Source organism: Taudactylus pleione, unplaced genomic scaffold (genome assembly GCF_031769625.1).
Source record: "Taudactylus pleione unplaced genomic scaffold, aTauple2 ptg000685l, whole genome shotgun sequence".
Taxonomy (NCBI): domain Eukaryota; kingdom Metazoa; phylum Chordata; class Amphibia; order Anura; family Myobatrachidae; genus Taudactylus; species Taudactylus pleione.
In genome coordinates this window covers 2,759,323-2,784,920 of record NW_028285087.1, presented here as the reverse complement: position 1 = coordinate 2,784,920, position 25,598 = coordinate 2,759,323, and the positions used below count along the sequence as shown (strand labels likewise).

Sequence of the window (25,598 nt, the reverse complement as noted above, 5' to 3'; positions counted from 1 at the left end):
TATTCTGCCTCTGGTCAGATTTAAGGCAGTGAATCAGATAATCTTGTGACAAGGTCAGAGATGTATGAGGTGTGAATGAGGGCGAGTAGCTGGAATCACCAGCTGTCTGATGTTCTTGGGTCATAGACTCTTACACCCACTGAAGGGAGCCTCTATTGACCCCATCATCCTGACCACAGGCCTATTTCTCTTGAGCTCTCCCTCCTATTCTTGCCCCTTCCCCCTCCCCAGCACTGGCTTTGGAGGTTTAATGATTCTCTCCTCCATGACTCCTATTGCAAATCTCAACTAACGGAACCCGTCAACACCTATATTGAGCATGATTCTACTCCTGGCCCCTCCAAGGCAATGCATCCATTTAGGGTCCTTTCTTAAAAAGCAGCGGCTGGGACAAATTGTGGACCTACGGAAATCTTCGAAACCTCTTACAAGATGTCACCCCCCCACACACACACACACATCTACGCAGAATTGACTGCTGAAGGCTCTGATCTCCACCGATTGCTTCTTGACAAAACTGAAAGTCTCCTTCCGTAAATGCTGCAGCCGCGACTTCCGTTTGACCAGAGCACTCAGAGGATAAAGATCCACTTCTTACATTCACTCAATTAAGGACAAAGCAGGCCGCCACCCTCACAATACCGGTATATTTCCTTCGTCTTTTGCTCCTACCACTCTGTGCTCTATGGCTTGCCATGATCCCAACCCTGCACCACTGTCTAAACAGGAGGCCATCTCCTCCTATCTAACTAAGAATGGATTCCTTAAACTTTCAGTGGAAGATAGTTAGTGCTTGGAGGCGCCCTTCTCCTTGGATGAATTAGAAGAAATAATTAAACCTACCCCTCTGGTAAAAGTTCCCGGCGTGATGGCTTCACCATTAGCTATTCCCGTGATCTGGTCGCCCTGTTTCTGCTAGGCTATGCAATCTCTGATCAAACCATGGAAGCCTACATTTCGGTGACCCCCAAAAATGGTAAGGACCCCTCCCTTTGTCCCAGCTACCGCCTTATATCCCATCTTAACTTTATGCCAAGTTGATGGCTAACAGATTGAAGTTTCTCCTGCCTCATCTTTTTCAGACTGACCAGGTGGGTTTTGTCACCACCAAGGTCATCTGGCTCATGCATTATGCCTCTACCTATTCTACCTTTTCTGACCAGGGAGTTGACCTCATTATTTCAGGCCAATTTCACTCCCCTTATGTCTAAGTTGAGGTCTGAGGGCCTGATTCAGAGCCGGACGCTCTTGACGAGCGCTTGCTCTGAATCAGGGCGTTTTTTTTTTGGTTGCGGCCTCCTGGCTGCTCGCTAAGCTGTGGGTGACCACCCACAGCTTTTGCGAGCGGCCAGGTGATGGTCGCGATCATCGAGGCTTGCGACGAGACCCTTGTGGTAGGGTCTCATCCGTCGCAAGCCCCAGAGAGCTTCCTGCTCTAACAGAGCAGGAAGCTCTCCACTGACATCACTGGAGATGTCAGTGGTGCCTCCCACAAACGGCAGGCTTGCCTTCGGGAACGCCTCCATTTATGTATCCAGCCCCCCTGCCCGCCTCCAAAACGGGGTGAGCTGTCAATCAATATCGACAGCCACCACCTTTTGGTGCGAGACCCGTAGCGACGGAGCGCCCGTCGCTGGCCGGGTCTCGCGCATGCGCAGTGAGGGACCATCGACCTGCTTCCGACCATCGGGGCTTGCGACGAGACCCTTGTAGTAGGGTCTCATCCGTCGCAAGCCCCAGAGAGCTTCCTGCTCTAACAGAGCAGGAAGCTCTCCATTGACATCACTGGTCATGTCAGTCGTGCCCACAAACGGCACGTGTTCTTTCGGGAACGCCTCCATTTGTGTAGCCACCCCCCCACCCCGCCTCCAAAACGGGGCGAGCTGTCAATCAAAATCGACAGTTGCCCCCTTTCGGTGCGAGACCCTTAGCGACGGAGCGCCCGTCGCTGGCCGGGTCTCGCGCATGTGCACAGCGGAGCCGGCTCCAGCATGCGCATGCGCAGTGATGGACCATCAACTTGCTTGCGAGCTCTGTACGCTCGCGAGCGGGTCTGAATCAGGCCCTGAGTTACAGACTAGGTGGTCTTGAGTGTTCTCTTGATTTGGGAGGCTCGGGGTCTTCAAGTGAACTCTCTTCCTAAAATACGGTGCCTTCTCCAGGCTCTCAATGTGCAGATTTCATCCAAGTGGTTTTTAGATGCCTAACCTGCCTTTCAAGGCCCTGTTTCCTAGCGTATTCTCTCTCACTGGTGCCAGGACAGAGACTTTGATGGTCCTATGACCTTCAATGTTTCTTATTTTTTATAGAGATACTATATGTTTCATCTTCCAGGATTGGTTGACCCCCCTCCCTCTTTGCCTCACCTGTCTCTCCCCTTCCCATCCAGCCCTCCCTTATATTTTTGATACTTTCTTCCTGTAGTATTTGAACCTGTTTTTTTTTTTTGTTATTCTTATGGTCACTAATTTGTTTAAAATCCTGTATATTTCTTCTTCTATATGCTCCTCCCAGGGCCTACTCCTGTTATTGATATCTATCATTGATGTGCTTTGCTAATGTGACTAACTTTCCGATAATTGTTCTCCCTGTTTAAAAATCAATAATAATATTTAACATTAAAGATAACACGTTAAACTACTGACTTTAAATCTATTATCTCTGCCGCAAGGTCCCGCCCCCTTTTGAAGGCGACAACGAAGTGGGAAAAGTTAAATTAGTTCTTCAAGGATTTATCAATATTGAAGAAAGTAAAGACGTCCTAATCCAGAGAGTACCGCGTGGAGTTGTGATACAGACGGATAAACCCAGTTACCGGCCAAGCGAAACTGGTGAGATGGGGAGTGGGGCTGGGGGAGGTGGACGGGATAAGACACTAATACCTCGTACCTCTTTCTTCTCTAGTGCGCCTCCGCATCGTGACGTTAGATGAAAACTTTTTGTGCACAAAGACGACGGTAAATTTTGAGTTAATGTGAGATAAAAGAGACTCTTCATCTTCACCTTCAGATAACTCTGATCTATGCTTCTTCCTCCCCTACATTATTTACCAAATATATTGATTTGTCTTTTTAGCCTCTTTAGGCATTTTTCAGCCAAGTCACCAGGTTTCTGTTGTCCCGGGATACAAGGCAAAACCACACTGTGGTAAGGATTTGACCCCACAACATTGTCGTATCCAAGGGCAACAAAATAAACAACACTGCCTGATGATATAGATATACGCCTAAAGAGCACAGAAGGACACCAGAACATTATACATACTTAGTAAAAGTTGTAAGAAAGCTTGTGATAGGCCACAGATTATAGTCAGATGAAGGTGAATCATTTCGAGCAGATGACTGAGAAGGACTTGTGCTGGGGTGACCATAATTGTGAAATGTTTTTCAATATTGTCCAACTGTACCGTAGCCCCCCAGGATGTTTGTATCCACCATATAGTCAGCCCCCCTGCTAACTGAGGCTGTCTGAGCGCATCGCTTACACCATCTATCCCAGACACAATTCTTAGTATCAGATGTCATTCTGTTTATATAGACTCAGGCATAGTAACCCCTCTCTTGTTCTGTATTTTGGGTCCATTTCTGTGTAATCAATTCATATTCTATATGCATGGACTAATGCATAGTACCACTTAGTGCAGTTCTTAGGGGTGGACATCGGAAGCCGATGGTTAGCAACAATCGATGTTTCTGATTCGATGGAAGTGCTTTTTCCATCCAATACCGGGAATTTGATGGCTACCAGCCATCGGAGGCAGCTTTCCAGTGCCCAACCTATGGCTGGCTGTGGTGGGAGTGGGGGGGGGGGGCACACTCCGTTGCTCTGCATGAGAGAAGAGGGTGAACAGCAGGAGAATAGATGCCGTGTGTAGGGGGAGCCTGGGTGCAGCCCAGGATCTTGGAGAGTGGGCTGCACTCTCCAAGATGCTTAGCGTTCACCCTCCTCGGCAGGTCTATTTAGCGTTCACCCTCCTCGGCGGGTCTATTTAGCGTTCACCCTCCTCGGCGGGTCTAGTTTTAGTAACACCTGCGGCAGCAGGCAAGTGACATTAACCTCTTTAGGCATACCTCCCAACATTTGGTTAATGCAATTCGGGATATCCGCGCGCCTGGGCCGTGCGCTCCCGAAAAAGGGTCATGGCCTATACATAAAAGGGCGTGGCCTCGTTTGCATTACTAAGATGCTGGACTGCCCCCGCGCTTCCCCCTGTACTGTGAACAGCATCTATTCTCGTTCTGCATACACAGCTGTGTGTGCTTCCCCCAACTTCCCCCCCACCCACCGCGGGACATTGCGGCCCGCGGGTGGGACAGCGGGACAGTCCCAGAAAACTGAGACTGTCCCGCTGAATGCGGGACAGTTGGGAGGTATGCCTTAGGGGCCTATTCATCATCACTTACTTTTTACAAAAGCAGGTGAAAATGAACATTTTCACCTACAATTATAAAAATTAAGTTATCAGGCCATTCATCAAGAAGGTAAAGCAGATATCTCCTACTTCCCTTCCTTTTGTGGAATGGCCTGCTGTCCCCATACAATAGTATGGGGACAGAATTCATCAAGCTCCAAAAGTACAATATTTTCGGAGTTTGAGTGCGGGAGAATTTGCCATCTTCCGATACCCGCTCCTTCCCTATAGAAAATAACCCTGGTTCACGAAGAAGGATCCTTTCAGATCCTTCCGCCCCTGTCAGGCTCCTTCCGCTGGACGTCGAGGCTCTTGTGCTCATGCGGGACCTGTAGGTCGCACATGGGCACTCCTGTCACTGGTCCGAAAAATCAGCAGTGATAGCTGATATCACATCAGCTGTCACCGCGCTGGAGCAATGTTGAGTTGCTCCGGGTTCTGCAGACCCCGATAATTAACATCATGAATAAGCCCCCTAATGCAGTTCTCAATAATTTTAGAAACTATTCAGCCAGTACCAGGGTCCCCTATCACATGTACAGTGCATTAATTTGGTGTATATAGACAGGATAACCATCCTGTGCTTACTTACTATACATACGGTACAATATACTGCATTCCCAGGACTACGGTGTATTCATTACAGTGCTTTGCTGTTATCAATCTAAAACACTATCGTGCATTCACTATCGGTATTTACTATATTTATACATGTGTCTCTCCTCAGCTGCGCAGTGCACAGTGGGAGTACTGCTATCTCACAGTGCTACAGGAAACGCGCAGATACAACGTGGCCCAATCTGGGCCAGGCACTGACCTGCTGAACTGCTACAGCATCAACATTTTTTTTATAAAACATCTTCTTTAAGTGAAATAACATTTCTGTATTCCCCAAATTCAGTTTTCAGAGGAAAAAAAACTACAAAACTAATTAGTTAGAAAAATTGGAGCATTTCAAAATTTGTTGCCCAAGCAGTTGCCTTGGTTGCCTATGCTTATAATGTGACCTAGGCTGATCATGCCCGTGATAAAACAATAAAGTGGGCGCTAATCGATGTCTAATCACCAATTATGTGGTTCTGATGAATAAAATTTGCCGTTAGAGCTGCCCCCACACAGGTAAATCTGGAAATTTACCAAAAAATGTTACAATACTAGAAAAAATAATAATGGGAGCGCTGGTAACTGGCTACTGGTTTATAAAATAGATTTATTCAATAAAAAACAGATAATTATACATTGCATCAATCCAATCTTTCCAACGCAAGTGGAATCATTAATAAGGCTAAATTGCCACAATTTAAGGCACGAATTTGGCTTTTTCTAATTAAAACAATATGTAGCATACAACATATAAAACATCAATGTATATTAAAATCAATCTGCTGATATCAAACACTTTTTTCATAAATTATTAGGCATCGATTCAATCCGATTTTGGTAGCGGAGTATGGAGTTAGAGATTGATAATGGTCAGCGGGTATATATTAGTAGTTGTTAGTATAGATATCCATACACTGATAGTTAGTATGTAAATAGACAGTCACGCACAGTCACAATTTAGTAGTTGGTAGAAAGCAGCTTATATTAAGCAATTTGCAAGGTATTCCTGCTGCTGTATATTTCATACATTACCATCCGTTCAATATGGGAAAGGTATAGCAAGATGGAGCTGACCTCTACCCCAGTGCAGGGGGAGGAAATTGGACAATGCTGGCCACTTGTAAAAGTCAGTGTTGGACACAGTGTGTCAATAGTAACAGCGCTGTAGATCATGCGGTCCAGAGGTATATGTGGCCTCAGACAGAGGGACCTCTATTACTGATTCACGGCACTCCTTACCGCTGGCTGTGTGTAAGTCATTAGGACATGCTGAAACATGCTGGCTCCCTCACGCTCCGCTACTTCCGATATCGGGCTTGTAGCTTCCGGTTTGCGTTCCACCTGCATTTCACAAGTCAACTGACGCGTTTCTCCACCCTATGACACGGCGGTTTCCTCAGAAGATAACTCACTACCCATTGGTGCTGTCTTATATCCCTCTTAGTATACATTCATTGGTTCACTTTCAATCCTGATTAGGGAAATATGATTCCAACTCATAATGTATTGCTCTGATGCTTTTCAAAAGAGTAAATCATCAAAACTCACATATTATAATAAAAAATAAAAATACAACTTGTACAATTCATTAATTTATGTCTTGTCATACTTTGAGGTGCCTATATAAAGCCAACATTAACCATTAGAGTATCCTTCACCTTAGATGTCGATCTGTATTTCAAAATTTATATCTTACAATTAATCATATGGTGAGTACTTGCTTATAAATTATTACATCCCTACCTGCAACCATATTACTACCTGTTCCTTAGAAAGGGGGGAGGAAAAAACAGAAAATAACTTCATAATCATGTCATAGTTAATAATAAATAATATAAATGGCAGATGTACTAAAATCATTTATAAAGATCTAATATAGGACTCAGTTAGGAATCTTCCAACAATATAAATAGAGCATGGTCGTCAATATGGGACCATTAGGCCTCTTCCATTATTTAGTTCAAAACTAGATGTGCAAATATTATATACACCACCATAATATGCTGCTATAAAAATAATCATTATAGTTAGGGAAAGACCCACATGAAGGCAAAAGTACTATACTATATAGTATAATATAGTACTATAGTACTATATTATACTAATTCCCATGGATAACCAAATGGAATATACTAATTCCGATAGATAACCATACCACATATAAAACTCATTCATGTTCTTAATATATAAAAAAGAATATAGAGAAGGAAGAAAGAACTTGACAGTGGCCCAAAAATTATATATTATTCAATTCAAATGTTTCATTGAGACCTACTGGTTCCACGGTTTGTAACCCAAAGATCCAGTACGCCTCCCTTTTACACAATATATTGAACCTATTACCACCTCTCAGTACTTTTTATTTGTTCAATAGCTTTAATTTTAATTTTACTCATATCACCTTTATTGCAGACTGATACATGTTTAGACAAACTATGTGTAGAATTATTCTTCATGATATTCCTCCGGTGTTCTAGAAATCTGATGTTAAGTGTACAGTACGTGTGGTATGTCCCACGTTCTGAAGGCCGCATCCACACTCAATAATATATATAACGTAGTTAGAATTACAATTAAGAAAGGATTCTATATAAAATACTTCCGATGAGACTTTAGATTGAAAAGTAATGTCCCTATGTCCAGCATTTTTGCATGTCATACATTTCTCCCTTCCACATCTAAAAAAACCTTTTGGTTTTTCAGGTAACCATCTTAGATGGTCATCTACATTCTGTCTAATACTTACATTATTATTTCTCCTATCACGATTTTTCTTGTACATACTAGGGGCTAATTTCTGTTTCAAATTGTCAGATTTCCTATAGACAATCTTAATATCATCACCAATAATGGGACCTAAAGCTGAGTCTGCTTTTAGTATAGATGTATTTTTTCTAATGATCTCTTTTATTGCATAAGCATGAGTATTATATTGTGTAATAAATGGACAATATGTTTCCCAGTCCTTATCCTGTTTCTGTAATTTTTTGTCCATCAATAACTCCTTTCTATTCTTTTTAAATGTGTCTTCCAGTGCTTTATCCAAGATGTACGTCGGTTACCCTTGTTCCACGAATGCCTCATATACTTTTTTCACCTGCTCTTGATATTTGACTTCACTGGAGCAATTTCTTTTTATGCAAAAAAATTGGCTTTTTGGAATGTTGTTACGCCAAGCTTTTAAATGACTACTGCCATATTGTAAAAAATTGTTGGAATCAACCTTTTTAAAAAAGTACAAAACACAAACAGTAAGGGTGCTGTGATTGACAGGAAAGAATATTCTACTGCTGCTCTCTGAGTGGTGACTAGCCACTCTAATGGGATAAACCCAAGCAAAAGATATTGTAGAAGAAAGCGCAAATAGAATATTGATTTGATATATTTAATATAGATTCAAAATGTTAGACCTTAATGGTAAAAACAAGGGAAGAACCACCTGAATCATATATAGAAATCCACAAAATAGGTACATGAACTGTATAAATAATCAACAATAATAAAATAATTAAATGTAAATTAAATAAAAAAAATACATATAAAATAAATATACATATATAATTGCTGTGTAAATATATTGATCAAATTGTTCTAAATATATCCTTTGTGGGACATAAGCCTCAATCCGATGTTATAGGTATACAATCGTTCCCAAATGATGAAAAGATTCTTGTTAGATGAATAGTGTAATCACTTGTGCATAATGCACTGATATTAGTTAATTAAACAATGGTATTGTGCACAATACTAGCTGACCTGTTATGTAGCTCCCAATTGTACTCCGAAAATAAAAGAGGGCAGTGTCCGGAATGACTCTCTGACGTTGAAAAGTCACCGCACAGAGGGGTAATGAAGATGATGTACACCGGGAATATAGCAATCTGGAATAGCCACTATATGTGGAGTCACCTAGTAGAAGCCATCTGACTGGTGTGTATATCCTTTCAGTAGCCGCAGCAGTAAATGATCGCTGTTGTCAGCGGTCAGGGCTCCGTGTAAGAGAGAACCAGGAGAAGAGCTGAGCCGAATATCAGCTGTATCTGCGGCTGTTAGTATTCCTGCAATATGCAGTTGGAGCTCCGTTGAAGCCAAAATAGGTAAGCCGGGTATCTGCTGGTGTGCGGCTGCTGGAAATAGAACCTGTGCCGATGCTCAATGTTCCGTCTGAAGCTCAGCTGTACAGGATATAAATGATCAAATAATCTTTGTATAAATAAAGAAATAAGGAATCTAACACGTTTCTCAGCCTTCTTGTATCTGGCCGTTTCCTCAGAGACAATCTTTTTTAAAAAGGTCTCTGTATATATTTGACCTTCCATAGCCAGTAGTGCAATGTCCAGAAATTGAATATGTGTTGAACTAAATGTGCTGGTGAATTTCAAATCATAATTATTGGTGTTTAAATATTTAACAAAATCATAAATTGATGTGCTATCCCCATCCTAAATAAAAAAAATAAATCATCTATATACCTGCTATAGAGGATCAGGTTCACCCCAAAGTCACCACCCCAGATGGGCTCCTCCTCGAGCGAGCCCAAACATAGATTGGCATAACTAGGGGTGAACCTGGTCCCCATGGCAGTCCCCCGTGTTTGCAAATAATATTTGGTGTCAAACAAAAAATAATTGTGTTCTAATATGAATTTTATGGATGCCATTACAGAGTCATGCAGTCCCTCTTCCATATTGGGATTTCTATCCAGATACTTCCGGATTTTCTCAATTCCCTTAGTATGTGGAATATTGGAATAAAGGGAATCTACGTCACAAATATTTATTTATTAACAGTTTCTTATATAGCGCAGCATATTCCATTGCGCTTTACAATTGGAAACATTGATAGAACAAAACAGGGTAATAACAGACAGACATAGAGGTAATAGGGCCCTGCTTGCAAGCTTACAATCTATAGGGAAAAGGAAGTAATATGTTTTTTTCCATTTTATATTCTGAATCATATTCAGAAATTGTGTGGTGTCCTTTATATATGATTTTAGAGTGACTACGTGGCTCTGCAAATGAACATCCACAAAGTGAGATAAGTTCGAAGTGAAGGACCCTATCCCTGAATCAGTAATAGAGGACCCTCTGTCTGAGGCCACATATACCTCTGGACCGCATGATCTACAGCGCTGTTACTATTGACACACTGTGTCCAACACTGACTTTTACAAGTGGCCAGCATTGTCCAATTTCCTCCCCCTGCACTGGGGTAGAGGTCAGCTCCATCTTGCTATACCTTTCCCATATTGAACGGATGGTAATGTATGAAATATACAGCAGCAGGAATACCTTGCAAATTGCTTAATATAAGCTGCTTTCTACCATCTTCTAAATTGTGACTGTGCGTGACTGTCTATTCACATACTTACTGTCAGTGTATGGATATCTATACTAACAACTACTAATATATACCCGCTGACCATTATAAATCTCTAACTCCATACTCCGCTACCAAAATCGGATTGAATCGTTGCCTAATGATTTATGAAAAAAGTGTTTGATATCATCAGATTGATTTTAATATACAGCGATGTTTTATATGTCGTATGCTATATATTGTTTTAATTAGATAAAGCCGGATCCGTGGTCTAAGAGATTGCTATTTTATATTCAGGGATGTTGGCAGATACAGTATGTCATATAATAATTGTCATTAAAACGTTTTGTTTTATTATACCGTATGTACATGTATGTATGTGGGAATGCACAGTACAACTTCTGATGTGCAGAATAAGTAGAATGTAAAATCTTACATTTGTCTGTCTTATCTCTTGCAGTATTACGTTGTGGAGTTAAAGGTAAGCGCTGCAAATTGATCTCCTATCTGCTAACTAAGGGCCTGATTCAGAGCCTGATGCTCTGACCAGAGCGCTCGCTCTGAATCAGGGCCCTCCTCCATTAAAATGGAGCATCCTCCTGGATGCTCGTATAGCTGTGGGTGACCACCCACAGCATATACGAGCGTCCAAAAGATGGTCGCGATGGTCTTGACCATCGCGACCATCGGACTTGCGACGGAAACCCTGCGGTAGGGTTTCCCAGCCACAAGCCCTGGAGTGATTTTGGCTCTATCAGAGCCAAAATCACTCCCACTGACATCACTAGTGATGTCAGTGGGGCCGGCTTCAGATGGTAGGCGTTCCCATGGGAATGCCTCCGTCTGGCAGGCACGCCCCCGGCACGCCCACCAAAAGGGGCGTGCTGTCAGTCACCATCGACAGCACGCCCCCTTTGGTGTGAGATGCGTAGCAACAGCTTGGCTGTCGTAGTCCGGGTCTCGCGCACGCGCACGACGGAGCTCCCTCCGTCGTGCGCATGCGCAGTGGGGAACATCGACCCACTTGCGAGCGTACTGCCGCTTGCGAGTGGGTCTGAATGACCCCCTAAATGTACAGGTAACTGATTGAAGAATGGATAAAGATCAGGCTATTGGTGTACGGCTCAAGGAAGCAACTGACTATAAAATAAGAGCAGCGCAGAGTAAACCCTTATATACAGGTAATTGCATGGATTTGTAGGCAAAGTTTGCACCGCCTGATAGGAAGAGTTCGGTGTGGGTCGGGCCTTGAGTGAAAATGATCAGCGAATTGGTAAAGCTATAAATTTGATATTTCAGGGAAACTCCCAGAGACAACGATGTGGGGGGAGAGGTCAGTGTACTGGCGCATAGCTCCGCCCCAGCTCCCGTGAAGCCCCGTTCCCTAGGTTCTGATTGGCCCACAGGCCAGTCAATCACAAAACAGGGATGATCATCGGTTGGTGAAAGTATCGATGGACATCCATTGAATAGATTGTAGCCATCAATGGCTACTTGCTATTTCACAATCGATGGTAACCATCGATTGTAACAACACCGATTAGGGATCCCTACTCCCATGTGCAGGATAACATCAGGTTGGAGGACAGACCTCACTGCAGGCTCTGGGTCCTAGTGCCCAGTGTGTATGCACAGTCAGGAGAGAGTGCAGGAGCGCGCTGCTTTCTAACAGGAATTCAGTGTACTCTCATCATAAAGGATCCTAAAGGTAACCGAATTGGTCAGTGGCTGAATGTGAAGACCACAAAGTGCATCGCAGATCTGACATTCAAGCTGTCCAACGACCCCATTCTTGGCACCTACACCATCAACGTGGAGAATGGACAGGCGCTCCAAACCTTCCTGGTTAATGAGGAGGGTGAGTATCTGTTACCATGTGTTGCTGTGACACTCTGCCTCTTACTGATGGTAACAGCACACGCTTACCCCCGAGAATTGTCCGGTTGCATCACATAAGTCACCCTACAAGAGGGCATTGGGTGACAGCTGGTGATTGCATGCATGATCTCCCTTCTAGCCTCTCAGACATGTGACAGTAGAAACAATTGATCACATATGACTGTTATGCCGGTTCCCTACACACTTGGCTAATTTATTGATGTCATGTTGTGTTTGTTACTTTTCCCCAACCACTGTAAAGGCCCAAGTCAGAGGGGCCTATTCAGAGGAGACGCTTGGTGATGATGAGATAGTGAGGGAAAGACGGGGGGGGGTCTCGGGCTTGTAAATCAGTATCTACAGCTCATCCAAAGACTGCATCAAAGGGGCGCTAAACATTATGCGCACAATTCAGACTCTGACACGAGTCCAGAAGAGGGCATATCCCGTGCTTATCAGCAGAATGCGCACGTGCTGTAGAAAGCGATTGTAGGCAGCGTATGCTCATCACCATGATTACGCACCCTGTCGGACAATGCAGGAGTGGACAGTTCGCTCTCTCCGAGCCCAGATCTCTCCATGGGTGTAGCCGATCTTTAGTGCTAGTTTGGGGTGGAGCGTTTGTTTCAGATGGATCTTTTGCACCCAGCATGGGGGGTTAGAGTAACTGCAGATACTAATGATGACGGCTGCGGATGGTAAACGGCGGGCGGTGCGACCATAAGCTAGAAGACGGTGGGACACTCGCATTAGCCTATGGCAGTGAATCTGACTGCCGCAGATGTCCGCTCTTTGACTGTGAGAGAAGAACAGGTGATAGGGGAGTACCCTAGCCCAGGTGGGAAACTTGTGACTCCTGATGTTGTGGAACTATAACTCCCAGCATACCTCAACATCCTCTGTCACAAAATATCTGCACAACGTTAGGTTACCTTTGCGAGATCTACAGTCACCATGTCACCGCAGAGGTCTTACTGGTGCCCTGACGCTCTCCTCTCTCTCTCTCCCTCTTGCAGTGCTCCCTCGTTTTGAAGTGACCATTGAAAAGCCATCTGTAATATTTGCCGTTGATCCTACATTTACATTTAAATTCTGTGCCAGGTGAGAGAGGCTGATGAAGGGTTCAGGGAGGGAGCTCTCTGGCTCCACCTACAGGGAAGTTGTGTTATGGTCACTGTGCTTTGGTACAAAATGAAGAGTAACAGTAAAAATGGCAATTTTACAAAAAAAATAAAAATAATTATCTTTGCGTTCTCCATTCTGGTTCTAGCAGTCATTTCGCTCTATAGTGAAGAAACAGTTGTGGAAATGCAAAATGCATTTGTATAAGTGGTTTGATAAAAAAAAAGTCTGTTAGGACTTATAGTTCTACAACAAGCGAGGCACAGGTTTTCCCTCTGCCGATTGCTTTACACCTCTGTCTCTCTTTTTGGTTTTAATTGACTTCGTATTAAAAAAAAAATATGTATCACTTCACTAACTATCACCATAACTACCAGCATATACTGTACAAGATCAAAAACTGACAATAGTAAGTAGGCGTTTCCATAAAACGATACAAAAACATTGCGATGAAGTAAATATGCATCTAAAAATAATATTGATAGTCTAGACTGAACAAATATAGTGAAAGGCACAAACAGATGATCACAAATACAGTACTAATACTTAGGATGTTTGCCGACCCCCGTGTTTTGGTTTTGGTTTTGGATCTGTATCTCCTTCAAGGTTTTGGATCTGGATTTGGTTTTGCAAACCACCCTCAAGTGTTTTGGTTTTCGGTTTGGTTTAGGATCTGGATTTTTTAAATAAAAAATATATAAAATTTTTAAAAACAGCTAAAATCATGTAATTTATGCAATCCAAAATCTGAAATTTGGTTTTAATATCAGAATTCCAAACCGCAAAAAGATCAGAACTACGACCCGGATTTACCCGGATCTCCTCAGGAGATTAGAACCACTACTCGGATTTACCCAGATTCACGAAATTCGGGTGGATTCGGATTTCTGGAGAACCGAACCACTAATAATGTGTCCAGTGTGCTTCCGCCTTTAACAAACCCTCGGGCCCTGTCACCTTTATAGATCAGATTAGGTATATGATTTATCAATCTATCATTTTGTAACGTATTGTGGCCAAATTGTGCCTGAAGTCTCTAAAATTCTGGCCACTGGTTTATCATTACACTCTCCCTCCAGAGCTTGCCTTATAGAGAACCTGTGCAGGGCCATACGCTCTTTAAATTGGTGTGTCTTTTTGCAACATTTTGAAACTTCATCAAGTGATGCAGTATTCATGAAAATCGGTTCAGTAGTTTTTGCACCACCTTGGAACATGTATTTATATATATCTTGCGACACAGTCGGGATAGGGGTCCCTCTCCTGGGGTAGATGGACTCCCTCTTTACACACACAGCAGCCGGAGAAACAGGACACAGTTCTGGGGTTCTCATGCAAGCTGGACGGAGCCAGTCTTTATTGTACCAGACACATAAACAAAATAAAACATAAACAAAATCCTTGCCCGTCTGGGCTATAACTAGACAGTAGGTTCCCTCACTATCAGAACACTAAACAAGTTCACGTCCACAGTACTTACAGGTTTGTATCAAACAGTGTCTCAGAGCAAGCTAGCCTGCGGGCCTGCTCTCCCAGGTGTGAGATACTCAGCCACAACTAAACCAAGCTTATATCAGCCATTTCCAGGTGCAAGCCCTAATGAGCCTGCTACCAGGCTGAAAGGCCCAACACCTGGAGTGGCCTATGGATGTAGCCCCCCTCTCCTCACATCCACACCCCCAGGACCCATTCTGGCTTTTCACTAAAGCCGACATTTCTAGTCTGTTTTCAAAACAGACTTGTCCTGGGGGCTTTAAAACACATAGGACAGGAATCTGGGACAGACATAGAAGCCATTCAAAACTGCTACAGTGCTGCTATCACAATATATATATATATATTAGGGGTGAGCGGGTTCGGATTTCTGAAATCCGAACCCCCCCGAGCCCCCCCGATCCGAGTCCGATCCGAATCAGGCTCGACTTTTCCCGCCTGACTCGGATCTGAAATCGAGGCAAAACGTCATCATCCCGCCTTCCGAGTCTCGCGGGTTTTGGATCCTATATAAGGTACCCACGTCGGCGCCATTTTCTCACTCGGCTGTGGACAGTGAAGAGGGAGGGTGGGAGTTAGGGCTGTGTAGTGTAGTGTAGTGTAGTGCTGCTGTTGTCCACTACTTCAAAGTCCATAGGGGCTGGCTGTGTTGTGCTGTGCTGCTGTTGTTAATAGGGGCTGTGTCCACTACTTCAAAGTCCATAGGGGCTGGCTGGACTGTGTTGTGCAGTCAGTTCTCCATAGGGGCTGTGTCCACTCCAAAGTCCTGTGCAGTGTCCCAGTCCTAAAGGAGTGCTGTAGTGTTGTCCAGGGGGTGCTCTGTCCATCAGGGGTGCTCCCCCCAAGTGCTAAAAAAATAATATATTTTCTGTGTTTGTGAATTGTGTGCGCAGTAGCCGCACGTGCATCAACAAAGTAGTGCCAAGCGTGCGCCTGTGTCATAAGTAAAGGGCCGGCTGGCTTGACCGTTAAAGGGTGCTGTAACCCCGAAAGTACACTCCAGTCCAAACCAAAAAAAAATTATTTTCTGTGTTTGTGAATTGTGTGCGCAGTAGCCGCACGTGCATCAACAAAGTAGTGCCAAGCGTGCGCCTGTGTCATAAGTAAAGGGCCGGCTGGCTTGACCGTTAAGGGTGCTGTAACCCCCGAAAGTACACTCCAGTCCAAACCAAAAAAAAAATTATTTTCTGTGTTTGTGAATTGTGTGCGCAGTAGCCGCACGTGCATCAACAAAGTAGTGCCAAGCGTGCGCCTGTGTCATAAGTAAAGGGCCGGCTGGCTTGACCGTTAAGGGTGCTGTAACCCCCGAAAGTACACTCCAGTCCAAACCAAAAAAAAAATTATTTTCTGTGTTTGTGAATTGTGTGCGCAGTAGCCGCACGTGCATCAACAAAGTAGTGCCAAGCGTGCACCTGTGTCATAAGTAAAGGGCCGGCTGGCTTGACCGTTAAGGGTGCTGTAACCCCCGAAAGTACACTCCAGTCCAAACCAAAAAAAAAATTATTTTCTGTGTTTGTGAATTGTGTGCGCAGTAGCCGCACGTGCATGAACAAAGTAGTGCCAAGCGTGCACCTGTGTCATAAGTAAAGGGCCGGCTGGCTTGACCGTTAAGGGTGCTGTAACCCCCGAAAGTACACTCCAGTCCAAACCAAAAAAAAAATAATTTTCTGTGTTTGTGAATTGTGTGCGCAGTAGCCGCACGTGCATCAACAAAGTAGTGCCAAGCGTGCGCCTGTGTCATAAGTAAAGGGCCGGCTGGCTTGACCGTTAAAGGGTGCTGTAACCCCCAAAGTACACTCCAGTCCAAACCAAAAAAAAATTATTTTCTGTGTTTGTGAATTGTGTGCGCAGTAGCCGCACGTGCATCAACAAAGTAGTGCCAAGCGTGCGCCTGTGTCATAAGTAAAGGGCCGGCTGGCTTGACCGTTAAGGGTGCTGTAACCCCCGAAAGTACACTCCAGTCCAAACCAAAAAAAAAATTATTTTCTGTGTTTGTGAATTGTGTGCGCAGTAGCCGCACGTGCATCAACAAAGTAGTGCCAAGCGTGCACCTGTGTCATAAGTAAAGGGCCGGCTGGCTTGACCGTTAAGGGTGCTGTAACCCCCGAAAGTACACTCCAGTCCAAACCAAAAAAAAAATTATTTTCTGTGTTTGTGAATTGTGTGCGCAGTAGCCGCACGTGCATCAACAAAGTAGTGCCAAGCGTGCACCTGTGTCATAAGTAAAGGGCCGGCTGGCTTGACCGTTAAGGGTGCTGTAACCCCCGAAAGTACACTCCAGTCCAAACCAAAAAAAAAATTATTTTCTGTGTTTGTGAATTGTGTGCGCAGTAGCCGCACGTGCATCAACAAAGTAGTGCCAAGCGTGCACCTGTGTCATAAGTAAAGGGCCGGCTGGCTTGACCGTTAAAGGGTGCTGTAACCCCCAAAGTACACTCCAGTCCAAACCAAAAAAAAAATTATTTTCTGTGTTTGTGAATTGTGTGCGCAGTAGCCGCACGTGCATCAACAAAGTAGTGCCAAGCGTGCACCTGTGTCATAAGTAAAGGGCCGGCTGGCTTGACCGTTAAAGGGTGCTGTAACCCCCGAAAGTACACTCCAGTCCAAACCAAAAAAAAAAATATTTTCTGTGTTTGTGAATTGTGTGCGCAGTAGCCGCACGTGCATCAACAAAGTAGTGCCAAGCGTGCGCCTGTGTCATAAGTAAAGGGCCGGCTGGCTTGACCGTTAAAGGGTGCTGTAACCCCCGAAAGTACACTCCAGTCCAAACCAAAAAAAAAATTATTTTCTGTGTTTAGCCGCACGTATATATCAAATCGATATAACATAAATGGAGGACCAAACTTTCTCCGATAAAAATAAAATAGAGAAAGATCAAGAACCACTTCCTCCTAGTGCTGAAGCTGCTGCCACTAGTCATGACATAGACGATAACATGCCATCAACGTCGTCTGCCAAGGCCGATGCCCAATGTCATAGTAGAGGGCACATACAATCCCAAATGGCAAAGTTCAGGAAAATGACCTTGAAAAAGACATTTAAATCAGCTGAAGAGAAACGTAAACTTGCCAATATGCCATTTACGACACGGAGTGGCAAGGAACGGCTAAGGTCGATCCCTAGTATGTTCATGACTAGTGGTTCAGCTTCACATGACGATGGAAGCCCTCCTCCCACTAAAAAAATCAAAAGAGTTAAGCTGGCAAAAGCACAGCGAAGAACTGTGCTTTCTAAGAAGATATCACAAATCCCCAAGGAGAGTCCAAGTGTGGTGGTGGTTGCGATGCCTGACCTTCCCAGCACTGGACGGGAAGAGGTGGCTCTTTCCACCATTTGCACGCCCCCTGCAAGTGCTGAAAGGAGCACCCACAGTCCACTTGCTGATATGCAAATTGAAGATGTCACTGTTGAAGTACAACAGGATGAGGATACTGGTGTAGCTGGCGCTGAGGAGGAAGTTGGCGAGGAGGATTCTGATGGTGATGTGGTTTGTTTAAATCAGGCTCCGGGGGAGACAGTTGTTGTCCGTGGGATGAAAAAGCCCATCACGGTCATGCCTGGGCAGAAGACCAAACATTCCACCTCTTTGGTCTGGCAATATTTCTATCCAAATCCGGACAACAACTGTCTTGCCATATGTACCATATGTAAAGGTGAAATAAGTAGGGGTAGGGACGTCAACCACCTAGGAACATCCTCCCTTATACGGCACCTGCAGCGCGTTCATAAAAAGTTACTGTCAAGTTCAGAAACTTTGGCTAAGACCGTAAGCAGTCCAGGGACACCTAAATCCCGTTGTCCTGTTGTATCCAAGCGCCTGCAAACCACACCGTCAACTCCCTCCTCGTCAATTTCCTCCTTAGTCAGGATCGGAAGTAGTCCTGCAGGCCATGTCACTGGCATGACTGACTCTCCTATCCGGGATTCCTCTGGAGGATCCTGCATTGCTATGCCTACTGCTGCCGCTGCTGCTGTTGCTGCTGCTGGGAGTCGTTCATCATCCCAGAGAGGAAGTAGGAACACCACTACTTTTACTAAACAATTGACCCTCCAACAGTCCTTAGCGAGGAGGATGAAGTACGACAGCAGTCATCCTGAAGCAAAACGTATAACTGAGGCCTTGACTGCTATGTTGGTGTTAGACGTGCGTCCGGTATCTGCCATTAGTGCAGTGGGATTTAGACAATTGATGGAGGTAGTGTGTCCCCGGTTCCAAATCCCGTCTAGATTCCACTTCACTAGGCAGGCGATACCGAGACTGTACAGAAACGTCAGAAAAAGTGTCCTCAGTGTCCTGAAAAATGCCGTTGTACACAATGTCCACTTAACCACGGACATGTGGACAAGTGGAACAGGGCAGACTAAGGACTATATGACTGTGACAGCCCACTGGGTAGATGTATCACCTTACGCAGCAACAGCAGCAGCGTCACCAGTAGCAGCATCTCAGAAATGCCAGCTCGTTACAAGGCAGGCTACGCTGTGTATCACCGGTTTCAGTAAGAGGCACACCGCCGACAACCTCTTAGAGAAACTGAGGGAAATCATCGCCCAGTGGCTTACCCCACTTAGACTCTCCTGGGGATTTGTGATATCTGACAACGCCACCAATATTGTGCGGGCATTACATCTGGGCAAATTCCAGCACGTCCCATGTTTTGCTCACACAATAAACTTGGTGGTGCAGAATTTTCTGAAAAGCGACAGGGGCGTGCAGGAGACGCTTTGGGTGGCCCGAAAAATTTCTGGCCACTTTCGCCATTCAGCGACTGCGTGCCGAAGACTGGAGCGCCAGCAAACACTCTTGAACCTGCCCCGCCATCACCTGAAGCAAGAGGTTGTGACGCGGTGGAACTCAACCCTCTATATGCTTCAGAGGATGGAGGAGCAGCAAAAGGCCATACAAGCCTATACATCCACCTATGACATAGGCAAAGGAGGGGGTATGCACCTGACTCAAGCGCAGTGGAGAATGATTTCCGTGTTGTGCAAGGTTCTCCAGCCCTTCGAACTTGCCACACGTGAAGTCAGTTCAGACACTGCCAGCTTGAGTCAGGTCATTCCCCTCATCAGGCTTTTGCAGAAGCAGCTGGAGAAAGTGAAGGAGGAGCTAAGACGGAGCGATTCCGCTCGGCATGTGGGACTTGTGGATGAAGCCCTTCATTCGCTTTGCCAGGATTCCAGGGTGGTCAATCTGTTGAAATCAGACCACTACGTTTTGGCCACCGTGCTCGATCCTAGGTTTAAAGCCTATGTGGTGTCTCTCTTTCCGGCCGACACAAGCCTGCAGAGGTGCAAAGACCTGCTGGTGAACACACTGTCAGCTGAAGCGGAACGTGACACGTCAACGGCTCCTTCTTCATTTTCTCCTGCAACTGGGGCTGCCAGGAAAAAACTTAGGTATCCTAAGCAACCCGCTGGCGGTGATGCAGGGCAGGCAGGACCAAGTTTGGACATCTGGTCCGGACTGAAGGACCTGGCAACAATTTCTGACATGTCTACTGTCACTGCATATGATACTGTCACCATTGACAGAATGGTGGAGGATTACATCGGTGACAGCATCCAAGTAGGCATGGCAGACAGTCCATACCTGTACTGGCAGGAAAAAGAGGCAATTTGGAGGCCCCTGTACAAACTGGCTCTATTTTACCTGAGTTGCCCCCCCTCCAGTGTGTACTCCGAAAGAGTGTTTAGTGCAGCCGGGAACCTTGTCAGCGAAAGGCGTAGGAGGTTGCTTCCACAGAATGTGGAGAAGATGATGTTCATCAAAATGAATTATCAGCTCTTCCAGGGAGACCAGCCTCCAGAAGGTACAGAGGGACCTGTGGTGGTGGATTCAAGTGGGGACGAGTTAATACTTTGTGAGGATGAGGATGTACACACTGAAGAGGGTGAGGAATCGGTGGATGAGGAGGATGAGGATGACATCTTGCCTCCATAGAGCCAGTTTGTGCAGGGACACATTAATTGCCAGCTTGTTTTGTGGGGGCCCAAACGAACCAATCATTTCAGCCACAGTTGTGTGGCAGACCCTGGCGCTGAAATGATTGGTTTGTTAAAGTGTGCATGTCCTGTTTATACAACATAAGGGTGGGTGGGAGGGCCCAAGGACAATTCCATCTTGCACCTCTTTTTTTTCTTTGCATTATGTACAGTTTGGGGCCTAGTTTTTCAAACTGCCATCCTGTCTGCCACTGCAGTTTCACGCCTAGATGGGTCACGTGTTTGTGCCGCCCACTCGTGTCGCTTAGCATAGTCATCCAGCTACCTTGGTGCAACGTTTTGGACATAAAAACACTATTGTGAGGTGTGAGGTGTTCAGAATAGACTGGAAATGAGTGGAAATTAAGGTTATTGAGGTTAATAATAGCATAGGAGCAGAAAAACCTACAAATTCTGTGATTTTAGCTGTTTTTATGCTTTTTTAAAAAAAAATACAGATCCAAAACACAAAACCCAGAACCCAAAACACGGAAAGGTGGTTTTGGCAAAACCAATCCAGATCCAAAACACGAAGAAAGATCCAGATCCAAAACCAAAACACAAAACACGAAAAGTGGCCGGTGCACACCCCTAATATATATATATATATATATATATATATATTAGGGGTGAGCGGGTTCGGATTTCTGAAATCCGAACCCCCCCGAGCCCCCCCGATCCGAGTCCGATCCGAGTCAGGCTCGACTTTTCCCGCCTGACTCGGATCTGACATCGAGGCAAAACGTCATCATCCCGCCTTCCGAGTCTCGCGGGTTTTGGATCCTATATAAGGTACCCGCGTCGGCGCCATTTTCTCACTCGGCTGTGGACAGTGAAGAGGGAGGGTGGGAGTTAGTGCTGTGTAGTGTAGTGTAGTGTAGTGCTGCTGTTGTCCACTACTTCAAAGTCCATAGGGGCTGGCTGTGTTGTGCTGTGCTGCTGTTGTTAATAGGGGCTGTGTCCACTACTTCAAAGTCCATAGGGGCTGGCTGGACTGTGTTGTGCAGTCAGTTCTCCATAGGGGCTGTGTCCACTCCAAAGTCCTGTGCAGTGTCCCAGTCCTAAAGGGGTGCTGTAGTGTTGTCCAGGGGGTGCTCTGTCCATCAGGGGTGCTCCCCCCAAGTGCTAAAAAAATAATATATTTTCTGTGTTTGTGAATTGTGTGCGCAGTAGCCGCACGTGCATCAACAAAGTAGTGCCAAGCGTGCGCCTGTGTCATAAGTAAAGGGCCGGCTGGCTTGACCGTTAAGGGTGCTGTAACCCCCGAAAGTACACTCCAGTCCAAACCAAAAAAAAAATTATTTTCTGTGTTTGTGAATTGTGTGCGCAGTAGCCGCACGTGCATCAACAAAGTAGTGCCAAGCGTGCGCCTGTGTCATAAGTAAAGGGCCGGCTGGCTTGACCGTTAAGGGTGCTGTAACCCCCGAAAGTACACTCCAGTCCAAACCTAAAAAAAAATTATTTTCTGTGTTTGTGAATTGTGTGCGCAGTAGCCGCACGTGCATCAACAAAGTAGTGCCAAGCGTGCGCCTGTGTCATAAGTAAAGGGCCGGCTGGCTTGACCGTTAAGGGTGCTGTAACCCCCGAAAGTACACTCCAGTCCAAACCAAAAAAAAAATTATTTTCTGTGTTTGTGAATTGTGTGCGCAGTAGCCGCACGTGCATCAACAAAGTAGTGCCAAGCGTGCGCCTGTGTCATAAGTAAAGGGCCAGCTGGCTTGACCGTTAAGGGTGCTGTAACCCCCGAAAGTACACTCCAGTCCAAACCAAAAAAAAAATTATTTTCTGTGTTTGTGAATTGTGTGCGCAGTAGCCGCACGTGCATCAACAAAGTAGTGCCAAGCGTGCGCCTGTGTCATAAGTAAAGGGCCGGCTGGCTTGACCGTTAAGGGTGCTGTAACCCCCGAAAGTACACTCCAGTTCAAACCTAAAAAAAAATTATTTTCTGTGTTTGTGAATTGTGTGCGCAGTAGCCGCACGTGCATCAACAAAGTAGTGCCAAGCGTGCGCCTGTGTCATAAGTAAAGGGCCGGCTGGCTTGACCGTTAAAGGGTGCTGTAACCCCCGAAAGTACACTCCAGTCCAAACCAAAAAAAAATTATTTTCTGTGTTTGTGAATTGTGTGCGCAGTAGCCGCACGTGCATCAACAAAGTATTGCCAAGCGTGCGCCTGTGTCATAAGTAAAGGGCCGGCTGGCTTGACCGTTAAAGGGTGCTGTAACCCCCGAAAGTACTCTCCAGTCCAAACCAAAAAAAAATTATTTTCTGTGTTTGTGAATTGTGTGCGCAGTAGCCGCACGTGCATCAACAAAGTAGTGCCAAGCGTGCGCCTGTGTCATAAGTAAAGGGCCGGCTGGCTTGACCGTTAAAGGGTGCTGTAACCCCCAAAGTACACTCCAGTCCAAACCAAAAAAAAATTATTTTCTGTGTTTGTGAATTGTGTGCGCAGTAGCCGCACGTGCATCAACAAAGTAGTGCCAAGAGTGCGCCTGTGTCATAAGTAAAGGGCCGGCTGGCTTGACCGTTAAAGGGTGCTGTAACCCACAAAGTACACTCCAGTCCAAACCAAAAAAAAAATTATTTTTTGTGTTTAGCCGCACGTATATATCAAATCGATATAACATAAATGGAGGACCAAACTTTCTCCGATAAAAATAAAATAGAGAAAGATCAAGAACCACTTCCTCCTAGTGCTGAAGCTGCTGCCACTAGTCATGACATAGACGATAACATGCCATCAACGTCGTCTGCCAAGGCCGATGCCCAATGTCATAGTAGAGGGCACATACAATCCCAAATGGCAAAGTTCAGGAAAATGACCTTGAAAAAGACATTTAAATCAGCTGAAGAGAAACGTAAACTTGCCAATATGCCATTTACGACACGGAGTGGCAAGGAACGGCTAAGGTCGATCCCTAGTATGTTCATGACTAGTGGTTCAGCTTCACATGACGATGGAAGCACTCCTCCCACTAAAAAAATCAAAAGAGTTAAGCTGGCAAAAGCACAGCGAAGAACTGTGCTTTCTAAGAAGATATCACAAATCCCCAAGGAGAGTCCAAGTGTGGTGGTGGTTGCGATGCCTGACCTTCCCAGCACTGGACGGGAAGAGGTGGCTCTTTCCACCATTTGCACGCCCCCTGCAAGTGCTGAAAGGAGCACCCACAGTCCACTTGCTGATATGCAAATTGAAGATGTCACTGTTGAAGTACAACAGGATGAGGATACTGGTGTAGCTGGCGCTGAGGAGGAAGTTGGCGAGGAGGATTCTGATGGTGATGTGGTTTGTTTAAATCAGGCTCCGGGGGAGACAGTTGTTGTCCGTGGGATGAAAAAGCCCATCACGGTCATGCCTGGGCAGAAGACCAAACATTCCACCTCTTTGGTCTGGCAATATTTCTATCCAAATCCGGACAACAACTGTCTTGCCATATGTACCATATGTAAAGGTGAAATAAGTAGGGGTAGGGACGTCAACCACCTAGGAACATCCTCCCTTATACGGCACCTGCAGCGCGTTCATAAAAAGTTACTGTCAAGTTCAGAAACTTTGGCTCAGACCGTAAGCAGTCCAGGGACACCTAAATCCCGTTGTCCTGTTGTATCCAAGCGCCTGCAAACCACACCGTCAACTCCCTCCTCGTCAATTTCCTCCTTAGTCAGGATCGGAAGTAGTCCTGCAGGCCATATCACTGGCATGACTGACTCTCCTATCCGGGATTCCTCCGGAGGATCCTGCATTGCTACGCCTACTGCTGCCGCTGCTGCTGTTGCTGCTGCTGGGAGTCGTTCATCATCCCAGAGAGGAAGTAGGAACACCACTACTTTTACTAAACAATTGACCCTCCAACAGTCCTTAGCGAGGAGGATGAAGTACGACAGCAGTCATCCTGAAGCAAAACGTATAACTGAGGCCTTGACTGCTATGTTGGTGTTAGACGTGCATCCGGTATCCGCCATTAGTGCAGTGGGATTTAGACAATTGATGGAGGTAGTGTGTCCCCGGTTCCAAATCCCGTCTAGATTCCACTTCACTAGGCAGGCGATACCGAGACTGTACAGAAACGTCAGAAAAAGTGTCCTCAGTGTCCTGAAAAATGCCGTTGTACACAATGTCCACTTAACCACGGACATGTGGACAAGTGGAACAGGGCAGACTAAGGACTATATGACTGTGACAGCCCACTGGGTAGATGTATCACCTTACGCAGCAACAGCAGCAGCGTCACCAGTAGCAGCATCTCAGAAACGCCAGCTCGTTACAAGGCAGGCTACGCTGTGTATCACCGGTTTCAGTAAGAGGCACACCGCCGACAACCTCTTAGAGAAACTGAGGGAAATCATCGCCCAGTGGCTTACCCCACTTAGACTCTCCTGGGGATTTGTGATATCTGACAACGCCACCAATATTGTGCGGGCATTACATCTGGGCAAATTCCAGCACGTCCCATGTTTTGCTCACACAATAAACTTGGTGGTGCAGAATTTTCTGAAAAGCGACAGGGGCGTGCAGGAGACGCTTTGGGTGGCCCGAAAAATTTCTGGCCACTTTCGCCATTCAGCGACTGCGTGCCGAAGACTGGAGCGCCAGCAAACACTCTTGAACCTGCCCCGCCATCACCTGAAGCAAGAGGTTGTGACGCGGTGGAACTCAACCCTCTATATGCTTCAGAGGATGGAGGAGCAGCAAAAGGCCATACAAGCCTATACATCCACCTATGACATAGGCAAAGGAGGGGGTATGCACCTGACTCAAGCGCAGTGGAGAATGATTTCCGTGTTG

The 25,598-nt window shown here is 45.5% G+C and overlaps 1 protein-coding gene across 1 annotated transcript in view; it reads left to right on the top strand.

The window, feature by feature from the left end:
• Positions 1–25,598, top strand: part of LOC148477861 (alpha-2-macroglobulin-like protein 1) — a 173,707-nt gene that overhangs the window by 12,929 nt on the left and 135,180 nt on the right. Inside the window, exons 3-7 of the mRNA XM_088456079.1 lie at positions 2,672–2,831; positions 2,905–2,957; positions 10,797–10,817; positions 12,035–12,194; positions 13,231–13,315. Coding sequence (XP_088312205.1) covers positions 2,672–2,831; positions 2,905–2,957; positions 10,797–10,817; positions 12,035–12,194; positions 13,231–13,315 — 479 coding nt within the window. The remainder of the gene's footprint in view (positions 1–2,671; positions 2,832–2,904; positions 2,958–10,796; positions 10,818–12,034; positions 12,195–13,230; positions 13,316–25,598) is intronic.